Source organism: Poecile atricapillus, chromosome 4, assembly GCF_030490865.1.
Source record: "Poecile atricapillus isolate bPoeAtr1 chromosome 4, bPoeAtr1.hap1, whole genome shotgun sequence".
Classification (NCBI taxonomy): Eukaryota; Metazoa; Chordata; class Aves; order Passeriformes; family Paridae; genus Poecile; species Poecile atricapillus.
The window spans coordinates 48,827,729-48,842,205 of NC_081252.1; the positions used below are offsets into that span (position 1 = coordinate 48,827,729).

Consider the following 14,477-nt stretch of genomic DNA (forward strand, 5'->3'; position numbering starts at 1 on the left):
TGTAGAACCCAGCACTTGGTACTGCTGAACCTCATACCACTGGCCCTAGCCCATCAATCCAGCCTCTCTAGAGCCCTCTGCAGAGCCCTCTCCTCCATCAGATCAACATGCCAGCCCAACTTGACATTATCTGCAAATTTGCTAATGATAGATTAAATGTCTTCACCCAGATCCTGCCACAAAGGAATTTTACCCTCTTTTCTTCACTAATCCTCACTATTACTGATATTTCATTTAGAGATTCATTAGAAGAGCAACTGCCCTAATACTTAAGAAAAGAGTTACAGTTCTTTTGCTTTAGGGTACGCTTTGACCAATTTTAAACCCTTGCATCCAGGAGAACTGCTTAGACCTCTTCTATACAGACAGACATAAGATGTGGTCAGTGCCTGTGAAGGCCAGCAGCAACATTCAATCCAGTTACTCATACTGCAGGGCAAGCCTGACCTACCACAGAGGAGTACTTCAGGAACAAAACAACACTCCTGAGACAATCAAGTAGCATAGTATCCTTCAGGAGGCTGTCACCTAACAGTGTTCCATGCAGGTTTTAGTGCATAAGCTTCTTACAAGATTATTACCTAATTTGAGGTTCTGAAGTTACCACAGCTGACAGCAACTTTTGAGTGTACTTAATAAATGTCCATGAAGCAGATTTGCATTCAATAGTTTATTTATAATTGTAAAAGCATAGGTGTTACATACTTTGAATAATTGCATATTTGTTAGAATGTTACCTACTCAGAAGACCGGTGTGTGCAAAGACAAAGTCATGCTTAGATTTCCCCCCAGAAGTTTGTTGCTTTAGTACTTGTTCCCCTGTTCAGTTCCATAAAATTTCCACAGAAGTAGAGTGAGGAAATATAGACACAGAATAGCTACAGTTATTTAAGTGTATGAAGACAGTCCAATAGCATCATAGGCCCTACAGAACTACTGAAGGCAGATCTGCCTAGTATTTAAAAGAACAAAGCCTGAGCTAGGCAAGAGTTAGAGCAAACAGGCAACAAGCCAAGTTACAGGTCACTCAAGCCATTTGTATTTATAGCTTGTTATGAACAAGCAAATTGGTGTCAACTTCACCACATCATTCCAAAATGTATCAATGGGGTAAATATACACACACATATTTTTTAAAAAGATACATGTATGTATATACATTTTTTAAATAAGGCATGTATTTATTTCAGGCTCTTAAAACATTTTTACACACTCTTTTCCTATTAATACAGTATATGTTTTCATTTTATTGCTAAAGAAAGCATACCATCATTGCAAGCAGAACAGCATCAACACTGGCTTTAGTCAGCAGTCCAGTTCAGTTAGTAAGGTTCAAGACATACATTAATACTATGGAAGAATGTTACTGTTACAGAAATGCAAAAGACTACTTGAATTCTATTTAGATCGCACCAAATCATTCTCTTGACATAGTCTGTAGTTAACAGTATAGACTAAAAAGCAGAACAGCACCATTCTGGAGCGACAGAAAGAGACACCTAAAATACTACTTCCCCATCTCTACTTAGTTGTTATATTAAAAAAATACACAAGGGAAGGATGACAACAGACTTCCTATTCTGCTCTAACAATGCTTTCTTCTGCAAGAAATGATGCAGGACTTTTGAGCTCATCCAAAGGTAAATCCTAATATGAATGAATATGCACACGCCATTATCATTGTGTAACTAATAATAGTTACTTGTTAGTGTGACTTACAAGGAGCACTCCCTAAGTTTTTTGTCAGCCTGCTTCAAGGAGATCCAGGTGTTTAGCATGTTTGATCGCAGTTTGGCCCACACTAAATGATTGTTTAACCCAAATATCTGGGCAGCAAATTGGGCAGCTCCTTCAGGTGACAGAGTAGTAGGACAGCTAAGACCTGCAGAGAAGAAAATGCCATTTACTAAAGCATAGTTTATAGTCAAACAAAACATTTTCTCTGAAGAACAATTTAAGACAAGGCTCGTTTCAGCCTCCAGAAGACACATGATCCAGTTTTAAAGCCAGTGAAGTGTCATGTGTTCCATTACTTTTAACACAAGTGTTTTGTGACACTTTACACCAAAAGACTCACTTATACAGAGGTAACTGACTCCTGGGCCTCCACTCAAATTACTAACAAAGTGAAAAATCATACAGGTAAAAATGCACTGAATTTAGTAATTAAGAGTTGAGATTTACCTACGCTGATCATTGAGAAAGATACTATTTGATCTTTGATCATAAGGGAAATGCATCAAAATTCAATTACCTAAATTCCCGTTAATATTATTTTCTATTTCAAAATGAAATTTTTAGCAAGGATAAGCCAAGGTTTCCTTTTTAAAATGATTTAATCCTATGTAATCTTTGCTCTGTCTATTGGGGTTTTGCCATTAAGAAGTCAAAAAGCCTCTATGTGACATATTTCCACAGACTTTGCTTGGTACCGATCCAGCTGCTTTTCCAAGGCTTTGCCCCATGTGTGTGCAGTAGAACAACAACAAAAATTAAATAATTAGAGTTAGATCAGAACAAGAGTGTAAGTTGAAGATCATCTTACCACTGGGTAGTCTGAGAGAGGACCACACATCCTGAGTACCCCAGTCAGCTGAGAGTGGAGGGCAGTTGACAACTGGGTAAGCAGTGTTACCAGACATTACTGGCCCCAAACCATTGCTCCTGCCAGCTACTGCAACAAACACTGTTGGGATTCCATCTCCTGGTGGGGACGAAGACATTCAGAGATAAGCAATCCACCTTGTTCTCTACCGCTTGCTTTTGTGGGAACTTTGTCTCAATTCACAATTATGTTTGCAGTTATCTTTTCAATTCCATTCCATTCCATGGCACTAACATTTTGTGTCCAACTTCCTCCTTTACAGAAATATCTTTTAAAAATCTTATATCCTTAAATCCCAGCTACTGTTTACCACAGCTGAAATTAGCATTTCTTACTCTGCCTCTGAGGGGAAGTCTCAGTATCAGAGGAAGAGGCACTGCTTAGCTTTGTAGAAAATATAGCCATTAAACCTCTGGTATCTCTAAATCTTCCTCTCCTTAAATCTGAAACAGTTCACCTCAAAGTGAGTGTTTTAACTATGGTTACCACATTTATAGTTTCACCAAGTGGAATGGTATGCATAGAATGTGTATACTCCCACAGAAATAAATAATTCCTGTATCTCCTGTTAGGCTATAAACACTTTTGAAGAGATGTTAAGTCTTCTTGGCAAACAGAGTAATTTAAAGCAAGTGTCTTTATCTCATGGTATTTTTTCATGGCATCTAAAGTAGTAAGCAAGAATATTTTCATCAAACAGAAAAAAATAGTGGGAACATCTGCCTAATATAACCCTTAAGAATATTCAGTCAGCTAGAGAAACTGTTGTTCTTCCTTGTTTCAGAAACTCTGGCATCACCAGCAAGATGCTACAATAAGTCTATTAACATAATCAGGGCTTGGGCAAAGTAGTTCTGATACTGGGATAAAAGCAGAGCTTAGACTTTGAGTAATGGAAGTTGTGGCAGCGCAGTAGGACAATACATTACTCCAAAAATACATTACTCCAAAATTAGGTACAGCAGTCATGCTACTAGCAAGTGTGAAACACAATTCTAACAGCTTGGTGTTCTGTTTAATAAAAAATGGAAAAACCCCACATACATCTTGTAAGCTGCCAAATCATTCTGAAACATGATGCTGTGTCAACCCAAATCAGTATTTCTTGGCATTTACCTTCATATTCTGCTTTGATCCTCAGTGTTTCATCTGGCCCTTTGTGAGCAGAGGTCACTCTTAATTCACAAGGAATTCCAAAGGTTGCACATGCCTTTTTTATTTTTTCACAGTGACTGAGGTCAGAAGAAGATCCCATTAGCACCACAACTCTACCTTGGCTCTTTGTTTTTAGAAGCAACTAGAGAAAAGAGTAGAGAGGGAGGAGGCAAATAAAAGCAGTCAACAGGATTCAAGGCACACAGTTATCAAAGTCTAGATGTGTTGTTCATAAAAACAGGTACCTCAACTCTTTCTGAAACCCATTCGAAGTTTCTCTTAACCATTTGCAGTGCTTCAGGAGTCACTTCTTTCAGGTCCCGATAGGACTGAAGAAAGGAAAATAAAAGCATTGAAGTGTTGTAGCTTAACCCCAGCCAGCAGCCAAGCCCCACACAGCCTCTCACTCACTCCCCCACCAAAGATCAGGGAGAGAATTTGAAAGGTAGAACTGAGAAAACTCATGGGTTGCAATAAAGACAGTTTAATATGCAAAGCAAAAGCTACACGCACAAGCAAAACAAAACAAGGAATTCATGCACTGCTTCCCATGGGCAGGCAGGTGTTCAGCCATCTCCAGTACAGCAGGGCCACATCACACATAGCCATGACTTGGAAAGACGAAACACCATCAACTCCAAATGTCTCCCCACAACCCCTTCCTTTCTCCACACTTTATATATATGTATTTATATGATGTCACAAGGTCTGGAATATCCCTTTGGTAAGCTGGGGTCACCTGTCCCAGATGTGTCTTCTCCCAACCTCCCAGGCACCCCTAACTTCCTTGCCAGTGTTGCAGTACCAAAAGCAGAAAAGGCCTTGGGGGTCTGTGTTAAGTCCTGCTCAGCAATAACAAAAACATCTTTTTATTATCAACCTTGTGTTCAGCACAAATGCTAAACACAGCCCTATATTAGCCATTGTCAGGAAAAATAACCCTACCCCAGCTAAAACCAGCAAATGAAGTTAATGTGGTTTGGGTACACGAAAGACAAATTTTGCTAACATAATTGATAAGAATTATTATTATTATACCTCAAATGAAATATTTAGTTTTTAGCAATTCTAGGCATAAACAACCTTCTACTCTGCAATTTATGGCCATTTACAACACTAAAGACTTTCAGCCACAAGGGTATTCAGGTTTTAGAAGCTTTCCACACTGACAATTTCAGGAAAAACATACTTCTTTAAAATTGGATTTGTAATGACACAATTGTCTGCAGTAGCACTGTACCAATCTAGGTTCTACATGATGTTATCATGTACCTTATTTTAGGGGACTGTAAGAGCAATTCACTCAAACATACTACTACATAATTCAGGTCAAGTAAACAGCAGAGCAGTTTTGATTCCCAATTTAAAATTAATACCCTTCCTCCCACATAAACTGAAATCTTCCCCTGTGGCTTACAAAACTTTCACAGGATCTCTCTTACTAATCTCAACAACCATGACAAACTCCTGGCAACAGTATTCCCAAACCTGTTCCTTCATAACTAGTCATCTGGTAATGATGATACTTGGGAAGTATAAATGCTGTAAGTTTAAACACAGGACAAGTTCTGTTTCAAACTTGTTTGCAGGCCTCATATGTGGGCAGAGCCTATTAGTAACACTTTTGGAGGTAACACTATTGAATTTATGGTTAACCAAAATAAATAAGAAAAGCATTCTCACAGCAGTTCCCTCCAAAGTATCACCAGATCCTTACTAGTAGAGGATAGCCCTCTGAATAAACTGAGAAACTTGAAGGCAGACCTGGGTACCAAAGTTTCTGTTCTTCCCACCAATCTGTTATCCAATTATTTTATTATTATCTGCACAAGTCAGAAATCCTCATCATTCCTGTAAATCCCACACTTCATCACAATAGCTCCAGTCAATAGTGCTGTTGGGTATTCCAGCTGAATATATACAGGGGATTTTTTTCTACCACAAACCAGAAAAACTATTTAATGAGAATAGGCTTGGACACGAGGTAAGGTACCATACAAACTACTCTGCAACAAGGTAAGACCATCTAGAAAAAGCCACTTTGAAAGCAGATGTTAAACTGTAGGCTTGACTTTCTTCATTCTTCACCCCTGCTTACTTAGAAGGTAAAGATTAAAGCAGCACCTGTTTGTCCTTCTGCTGGCTTCTATCTCCTGCTGGCCACAGCCTCCATGAATCATTGTCAATAACATCAGCAAGAACAATTTCTTTTGTCAGCACATTAACACCAAATTCAATCTAAAAAGACAGTAAGAATCCTATTTTAGTAATTATACAGTGATATTTTTCCTGTCAAAACCAGGATAATGAGAAATTAAATTCTTATACCTTCAGGTCTACAAGAGTGCAGTTTTGGGGCTGCCATGCTTTTTCCAGGATCTCAAAAATGGCTTGAGTAGAACGAGACATAATATCCACTTCAGTCTGGCCAATAGTAAGTCCAGCAAAACAGAATTTTGCTTCAATTATTTGCTCTTCAGACCACTGTGGATCATTATTAGCATCATCCTGTTAAGAAAACCAGAACAAACACATGATGTAATTTAAGCTTGCTATAAGAGGAAAACCATTAAAAGATACAAGGTTTTGTGTTGTTTTTTTTTTCCTCCGAGTAACAAATACAGGCTTCAAACAAGTATTTTATAATTAGCATTAAAAAAATTACTGTAACTTTGAAAACACTTGCTGTAACACCTGACCATCTTTAAGAGCAACAGGGTACACCACAAACACTTTAGATTACAGTTCACCAGATACATCTTTCAGCATGCATTCCCAAAGGAGTTCAGAATCCTAAATGACTAGCTAGCTACTTACCCTCACCATGAAAGTACTGTTTATTTTAATTTCTTCAAATATATCAACATACCTGTTTCAACTGATGCATTAAGCTTATGCCTAAAAAGCCCTTATACCTACATTTTTCTAATTTTAAGTACAGTTTGGCTTGTTACTCTTTGATTGCACTGTAAGCCACTACTGTATGTACATTGGACAAAATAGCTATTGGACAAGAATGCAAAAAAACATGAGACTGGCAAAACTATTGATAGTGAGAGGACTGGTCAGCCACTAGCACTACTTGCTTTATCTGTCTTCATATTAAAGGAGATAATACAGAATCCTAGCTCTGCTTAAGTTTGATGAACATCACAGGACAGGAAACCTACCTTGTAAAACATCTCAATTTTGGGTGGGTAAAACTTATATCCTTCTTTGACACCAGGGTTTCTCTTGAGGAAAGAGCCAGTAGCAATTCTTCTGCACACCCATTCAACTGGGATCATTTCACAGTGAGCTGCTATGAACGCTGTGTCACTCTGTTTCCTGACAAAAGCTGTTTTGATTCCTAAATAAAAAGATGGCAGCTTAGTTCTATTAGTAGGCATACTCCACAGTTAAAACAGTAGTCACAAACATCTCTAATTTTAAGTACATCTGAATATTGCTCTTCCCTAGACTTAAGGGACACACTGAATCTCTGCAGGGCAAGCCCATTCCAGCCTTGCAAAAGACAAGTATCTTCCTGAAGTAATTATTTTTGCCAATTTTATCATATAGCACTCACTTGTAACTAAGAACTCTATTCTTGAAAATAATTTTGCTCACAGAACCTTAAAAAATGAAGTCTATCCTTCACAATGTTTTTGTTTGTCTAAAAAAAAAATACTAGCAGCAACCAAGTACCCAACCACGTTCTCTGGTAAAAGATTTATTATAGACTGAATAGTAATTGGAGCCTTTCAAAGTAGTAACAGAGCACAGCAGTCTTTACTACTACTTTGCTTAATAAAAGCAGATGGGGCAGAGAAAATGGCTTTGTCCTCCCTTTCATCGCAAACTAAGTTATTTAGGACACTAGATCTTGATGATTAATTAGGAAAAAGACAGATTCAGAAGCATGTACACTCAAACCTGCTGCAACAAGTCAACCTTCTTACATAATTGTAAGACGACGGACCCCATATTAAACAGGGACGGCCAACATGCAGATCGGCACTCTAAGTGCAAAACGGCTCTTTTTAAAATTTCACTCTTGAGGGAAGTCTTCACTTTCTCCCTGAATGTTTCATGTAGGTAAAACCTTACAAAAGGAAGACCTTGTAAAATCATGGCTCAAGCCTGTTACTTTGGCTAAGTAGAAAAGGACTAAGGGAAAGTGACCGAATCAGAGGTAGAAAAACAAGTCACATAACCATCATGCATTCACATTGTGGTTGGTTGAATTATGTTTGTTATGATTTAAAACTATGCAGCTGATAAAGGCCTGACTGCTTAAAAAGGCCTGTTTTTGCAGTAAAGCAGCTCTCCTTTGCACCTGGCTTGGGGACCCTGTGTTGCTTTGCTTTGCACACCTTACCAGAGCAAGACAACTGCCAAGCTCAATTGGCTTCTGCCAGAAACAGAAGGCAAAGGAACTGCACTCAGTCAAATCAAGCAGCTCTATTCCATTCCACTTCCAGAACCATAAAGGAAGAAACAAAAAGTCTTAAAATATGAACACTGACTCTTCAAAGTTTGGTGCATTTCCTTCAAAGGCAAAATGATTTAAATAATCAAATGCACATTTAGGCCCCTGTTTGGTTCACTACTACATTTTTCATCAGTGCAGATGTGTGTTTTTGCTAGGCTGACATTAGCTCTATTATAAAAGGGAGAGAAACTTTAACAGAACTTCGTAAATCATCACCTCTGAAAGAGTAGGTAAAGAAGAGTTGCGCAAGGCAAGCAAACACCCTCTACAATAAGACATTCCCACTATCTGCATTTACACCACTCAAATATGGAAACTGGAGAAGAGCCCTGGAAGTTCTTTTGTTGCTTTAAAATGCAGCTGCAGTTTACTCTGCACGTTTTTCCATGGCACTTGTGGGAGTACAAGCCACTCATGGATTTTTGAGAGAGCAACGGAATGGCTACTTCAAGTGCACATCTGTAGGATATGAATTATTTTGATTGTTGTCTTAACTAATGCCATTCAAGAATTAGGCAAAACATCTCACTAATTGCTCCTAAATAAAAATTAGAAGTTTTAATAAATTGCAAATATCATCAAATACCTAGGAGGCTTCTTAGCACTTTATGTACAACAGGCTTCCCAAGAAAGCCAGTGACTCAGGATTACACTGAATTACTTGGTATATATTTCTGTGTAAGCAGTTCTTAAAATACTGGCTGAGACAAAGATAAAACTCTAGAGAACCCATCTTTCTCTTCCCCATATGAAATATGCTAGGACTTCACAGTTTGTTTGAGAGCTATCACCACACCTTGTAACAGATAATACAAATTCTAGAGCAACTCAGCTGCTGCCTGAAGCAGTCTTTGCAAATGTTTTGAAGCATATGGAGCACACAGCTATAAGCAATCTTAGTTAAGCTGACTAGTGCCTGTATTCTAGTACTGTTAGCAGACTCACCACCAGCACAAATTCCTTTGCAACTTGCGAACTACTCAGTGAAAGACACTTCAAAATGCTTTCTCAAAGCAAAGCTACTGGCTTAATTTTTGGAAGTGTGGTGCAAAACTTACATGAGTGACTTAAGTTACGTACTCTGTGAAACTCACTGCTAGCATCAGAAATACTTTGCATCTTTAAAAGTAAAGATTATGCTCCTGATATATTCAATATAGACTGATAAATGTATTTTGCAATGTGGTCTTTGCAAGTGTTATGTGCAAAGCTTACAGGAAGTTTATGCTACTATAACACACAACCGAGGAGGGAAAAGACACTAATTTTATGTTTCTTCTTATATACACAGATTTCACATTGCCTAGACATAGCATGGTAGTGCATTCTATGCATACAGACGTAGTAAAGCAAGGCAGATGTGTCCAGCCCAGAGTTACAGGTAAGGAGATGTAGGGGATGGAAGAACTAACAAAAGCAGAGAGGATTAGGGGCGTGTCCAAAAAAGCAGGAGAAACTACTGCAGTTATCTGCAACACTAGATTAGTGCAAACAATCTCATGTTCCAAATGAACAAGTCACACACTCACACAGCTCTAAAGTACCAGAGAGAAAAGCATAATTAAAAGCTAACAGAAAATAGACTAAAGAATCCCCAAGAGCCTCAAGGCTCTTATAAACTCTCTTATAAAAAATACTGTTTTGTAATAATATCTCTAACATACAAACGAACATACTCTACCTTTAAAATACTTACCAGCTTCCTGAAGCAGCTGAAACACACAGCTTGTCGTTGTGTTGGAAATGGCAGCCTTCCCTTCCATTCGGTCCTTCCTGGCTGCATTTCCCGCCGTTATTTGGTCTTTTGACTGCATGAGAACACATCCCGGGATATCTGGCAGCTCGTACACTTCTTTCGTTTTACCTTCATTAACTTTTTTGCCAAGTTTCAGGTCTAGAGGGAGAAAAACACGAAACAAAACAAACCAAAAAAAAGTCATTTTTGCATCGCAAAAACTTGTTTACTTCCGCACGCAGAGCCACCACCTTCGAATCCATGGGGATACAGCAGGACCCCGCGCTGCGGTCCCTGAGCCCCGACCCACGGGGCGATTTGGCCACGTTCCCCCCAGCAGCGAGGCCCGAAGTCCCGCTCAAAGCTTCCGCCCGGCGCCCCCGGGGGCCGCGCCAGCCGCAGCGGGGCAGCTCCGGCAGTGCCCCAGCCGCCCCCACGGCCGCGGGCAGCCGGGAGCTGCCGCCTGAGCGCGGTGCCCAAGAGCCCCGACGCTTTATTTATTTTTTTTTTCCTTCAGACTTCGGGGCAATCCCGGAGCTCGGCGGCGCGGGGCGGCTGCCGCCCTCAGCATCCTGCGCCTGGAGCTGCCCCCGCCACCTCTCCTACAGCCGTGCCCACCCTCGCTCACGAACAAGTACGTACTGGGAAAAAATTATAAATAAAAAACCCAAAACATTAAAACTACGCCGGGAGAAAGTTGGTTCCCAAGCACCTACACCCCAACCCACTGATCGGGCACAGGATCCCCGAGAGCAGCACCTCCGACCGACCCACCCCCGACGGCCGCCCGGTTACCTGATGCTGCGGGGGCCATGGCTGCGGCGGGAGCGGGCGCGGGCACCTAGGGCACAGGAGAGAGCCTGAGCGCACGCCGCGGGGCTCGGCCGCCGGGGTAAGAAGGGGCCGGCGGAAGGGGCGGGCAGCCCGGGCAGCGGGCAGCGACACCGCCCGCCAATCGCCGCCCTACGCCGCGGGGCGGCCCCGCCGAGCCCCCCGAGCGAACCCCGGACGGCAGCATCACCGCCCCCCCCACTGCCCCCCCCCGTCCCGTGCAAACACGGCCCCGGCCCTCTGCCCGGCCAATGCCGGCGCCACGCCGCGCCCGGCCCCCGGCCCCCCGCACCCTCACCCCGCGGGCAAACATCCCCTCGGCCTGGTGCGCCCGGCGGGGTCGCGGGCAGAGTGGAATCTAGGGGAGGCGGGGCCGGGCGAGGCGGCGGAGCGGGCCGGGGGTGCGGTGTCGCCCCCCCGTATGTAAATGAGGGCGGGAGGCGCCCGGCGGGCCACCGGGATCCCCGGGCGGAGCAGCGTTGTGGGCTGAGCGCGCCGCCGGCAGCAGCGCGCGGGAGCCGCTGGAGCGGGGCCGGGACTGGGAGCGGGGCCGCCGCGCCACCACGTGCTGCCCGCGCCATGGAGCTGGAGGAGCTGGGCATCCGGGAGGAGTGCGGCGTGTTCGGCTGCATCGCCTCCGGTGCGTGGCCCACGGAGCTGGACGTGCCCCATGTGATCACGCTGGGGCTGGTGGGGCTGCAGCACAGGTAAGAGGGGCGCGGGGGGCGAGGCGTGCCCGGACGGGGCCGCCCGGACGCGGCTCGGTGTCGGGCCGGGCCGCCGCGGCTGCTCGGGGCCCTGCAGCAACACGTGCAGCCTGGAGGGCCTCGGGTCTCCGGCGGCGGCAGCGCTCTGGGAAGGGAGGGGAGCGTCCCGACCGGTCCCTTCCGCTCCGCCCCGGCGGAGAGCTCCGGCAGCATCCCGGCGGCGAAGCGGGAGGGACACCCCTCCGCCTCCTGCCTCCCGAGCCGGTCCCGCCGAAGGAGAGCTGTCGAACGCCTTCGGACCTCGGCAGCATCTCGTCCGAGTCGCATCCACTCTCACTGCCGGGGCTGCGCCACTGGCCCGGGCATTTGCACGTCCCTGCGCGGAGCCCGCGGCGGGGATGAGCCCCGGGCGGCGGGATGAGCCCCGGGCGGCGGGGATGAGCCCCAAGCGGCGGGGATGAGCCCCAAGCGGCGGGATGAGCCCCGGGCGGCGGGGATGAGCCCCAAGCGGCGGGGATGAGCCCCGGGCGGCGGGGGGGTACGCTCCGCACAGCGGGATGCGTCTGCCGCCCCGTCCCAGCCACGCCGAGCGGTGACCTCCTGCCGGAGTCGCGGCGAGGCCCGGCCGTCATTCTCGAGATGCTCACCTTAAAAGTATAAGTCACACAATCTGAGGCTGCCGAAACGGAGCAGTTCTTAAGCGTTTTTAGGCTCCTACTAGCGGTAGTGGTTTAGATTCATTATCATGATAAAATAAAACTTCTACCTGACATGTTTACGGCAGTGTACAACAGACCTGACAGTAATCCATGTGGATACAGAACTACAGAATGAAGTCTGGGTTCTGCTCCCATTTGGTTGGTATTCAAAATAATAATGTTATGGACTGACTTAACCAATAATTTTCCCCGTGGTGCCAGAAAGGGATATCTTCCCTGTGGGAACACATGCACAGCCAGACACGCACAAGCTTTTATAGTAGGGACATATAGGAGTACATGCTGAGCCTGTTTACTGTGCCTGACTTCACAGCTGCAAAAAAGTGTGCGAAATAAACACATTCCTCACAGTCTAGGTAGGTGGGCTACCCAGGTATGGGTAAGTACATGTGCACTGAATAGATAAAATATATTCTTTGTATTTCTGAGGTCACAGGCATGTAAAATGTTGCTCTGAAATTGGTTTTGGACCAACAACAGGAAATCGTGGAGATTTTCTTTTTGTTACAATAGAGTTTCATACACTTTTCCTGATAAAATGCTGCATTCGTACTGACTCTCATATCCTAATAATTCAGCTGCAGGTATACATATTTGCCAGTGTCCACCAAAGAATGTTTTTATTGGGAGTGATACAGCCAAAATCCCAGGAACAAAGCTATGGTTTTCATGTAAAATGAAACAGTAGTCTCATTTTGGCTTGCATCATTTTTCTGTGAAGAGGCTGGAAATAATGTTACTTTGTGCTTGCAGTTACACTGGAGTGTTTTAGGTAGAAATGAGATGATTGATGTATTTTCATTACTTTGCATCTTATTATCTCAGTTTTCATTGCAACTTTTTTTTGACTTTTCAATATGCTTTGTTTTGTGGTTTGATTGTTTTTTTTTCTTTGATGGGCACTTGACAAACATTTAATTTGCTTGAGCTTTTTAATATCAGATATCCCCTGTGGAAGACACGACTGTACACAGCAATACTTATACTATGATTGAAATTCATCATACATTCACAAATTCTACAGGAAGCTACACACCTAGAGGCATATATGCACTACCTCTGATTCTGATCTAACTCAGTAATGGTCAAAATTTGTAAGGGATGCTTTCCTAAAGGCATAAGCATTTGACATCTAAAAGTGAAACAATCGGTTCCATTAGGTGTACCTTTACAAGCACTCAATAAAATTCTGTAAATAGCTGAGATATTAATCTTCCTATTTTCTTTGCTAATGTTTCTCTCTTTGAATTTCTCCTATTACAGTGGGTAGAAGAGCTGGCATCCCAATCCAATAATAATCCCAAGGATAACAGCTTCTTTTTACTTTTTGGAATGTCTCTTGAAAACCACAGTTAAAGTTTAGCATTATTGAATCAGTAGGCTTCATTAGGCCCATGGTTTTAAAGTTAAAAATGAAGACACGTCTCTTAACGATAGCCCTTTAAAAATAAGTAAATATGAAAGATTATAGTGAATATTAATGGGCCATCCAGTTCAGGCCTGAGTGACTAACAGAAATTTGACTGGCCACTAGAAAATACAGTCCTTAGACATCACCTTCAAATTAGTAAGGATATTTATGTAATGATTACATATTTTCATATGAACAAGTTCTTCTGTAAGCAAATTAGTCCTGTGCAATAAATCAAAATATAGAATTTGGCCCTTAATTTGTCTCAGATTTTAAAATTCAGAATATTAAAGCATGGCATTGTATCAAGCTTCATTTCTGAGATGCCTAGACCACAAAGAGGAGAACATGTTATAATTTCTAATCTTTGAAATCTTACCTGTATGTGTAAAAATCCAGAGTATTTGTTAGATGCCACAAAAACAGGCAGCACAAATTCTTTGTGCTTTGTGTTCTGATACAGCTGGTTGCAGCAAGGTGAAGGACTTTGCTGTTTCTGATAAATGCCCAAGAATGAGTTGATCATTTGTATTACTGTGGCACTGAAGAGATTTTCTTCACTGGGGATATTTGCAGCTGAAAACTTGAAACTCTGTGAGCTGAATCAAGCCACCAGAACATTTAAGCATGCGTTCAGTGGTGTGTATGAGCGGTGCTTGCTGCTTCACTCACTGAAAGTGTTCTGCGTGAAAAATTGATGTGTATATGTAAGCGAAGTTCAGGAGCCTCATCATAAAAGACAAAAAATAAACTTGTAATTTCACTATTATGACATTAGCAGAAACAACTTTAAAAGTTGTTTGGGGTTGCATTTTTTTTTAATATTTAAAAAGCAGCTGC

At 42.9% G+C, this 14,477-nt stretch overlaps 2 protein-coding genes across 2 annotated transcripts in view; one reads left to right on the forward strand and one right to left on the reverse strand.

Annotated features, from left to right (window-relative positions):
- Positions 1 to 655: 655 nt before the first annotated feature.
- LOC131578500 (multifunctional protein ADE2) lies at positions 656 to 10,920 on the reverse strand. Its single transcript, XM_058837219.1, has 9 exons — positions 10,765 to 10,920; positions 9,931 to 10,128; positions 6,931 to 7,109; positions 6,089 to 6,268; positions 5,885 to 5,998; positions 4,006 to 4,089; positions 3,722 to 3,902; positions 2,546 to 2,704; positions 656 to 1,882 (listed from the first exon to the last, which is right to left on the reverse strand). The coding sequence occupies exons 1-9, from the start codon at positions 10,781 to 10,783 to the stop codon at positions 1,716 to 1,718; spliced, it is 1,281 nt and encodes a 426-aa protein (XP_058693202.1). The 5' UTR covers positions 10,784 to 10,920; the 3' UTR covers positions 656 to 1,715.
- A 259-nt stretch (positions 10,921 to 11,179) lies between these two features.
- The window catches only part of PPAT (phosphoribosyl pyrophosphate amidotransferase), a 44,684-nt gene continuing 41,386 nt past the window's right edge, over positions 11,180 to 14,477 (forward strand). The window contains exon 1 of the mRNA XM_058837218.1: positions 11,180 to 11,507. Within this exon, the coding sequence (XP_058693201.1) occupies positions 11,380 to 11,507 (128 nt within the window). The 5' untranslated portion in view covers positions 11,180 to 11,379. The remainder of the gene's footprint in view (positions 11,508 to 14,477) is intronic.

What these genes read in the sequence shown, in the direction of transcription:
- LOC131578500 (XM_058837219.1), bottom strand. An exon ending in GGGTTTCAGAAAGAGTTGAG is followed by an intron (nt 3,903 to 4,005) that starts GTACCTGTTTTT and finishes TCTTTTCTCTAG; the next exon opens with TTGCTTCTAAAAACAAAGAG. An exon ending in CTCTCTCAGACTACCCAGTG is followed by an intron (nt 1,883 to 2,545) that starts GTAAGATGATCT and finishes TCTTCTCTGCAG; the next exon opens with GTCTTAGCTGTCCTACTACT.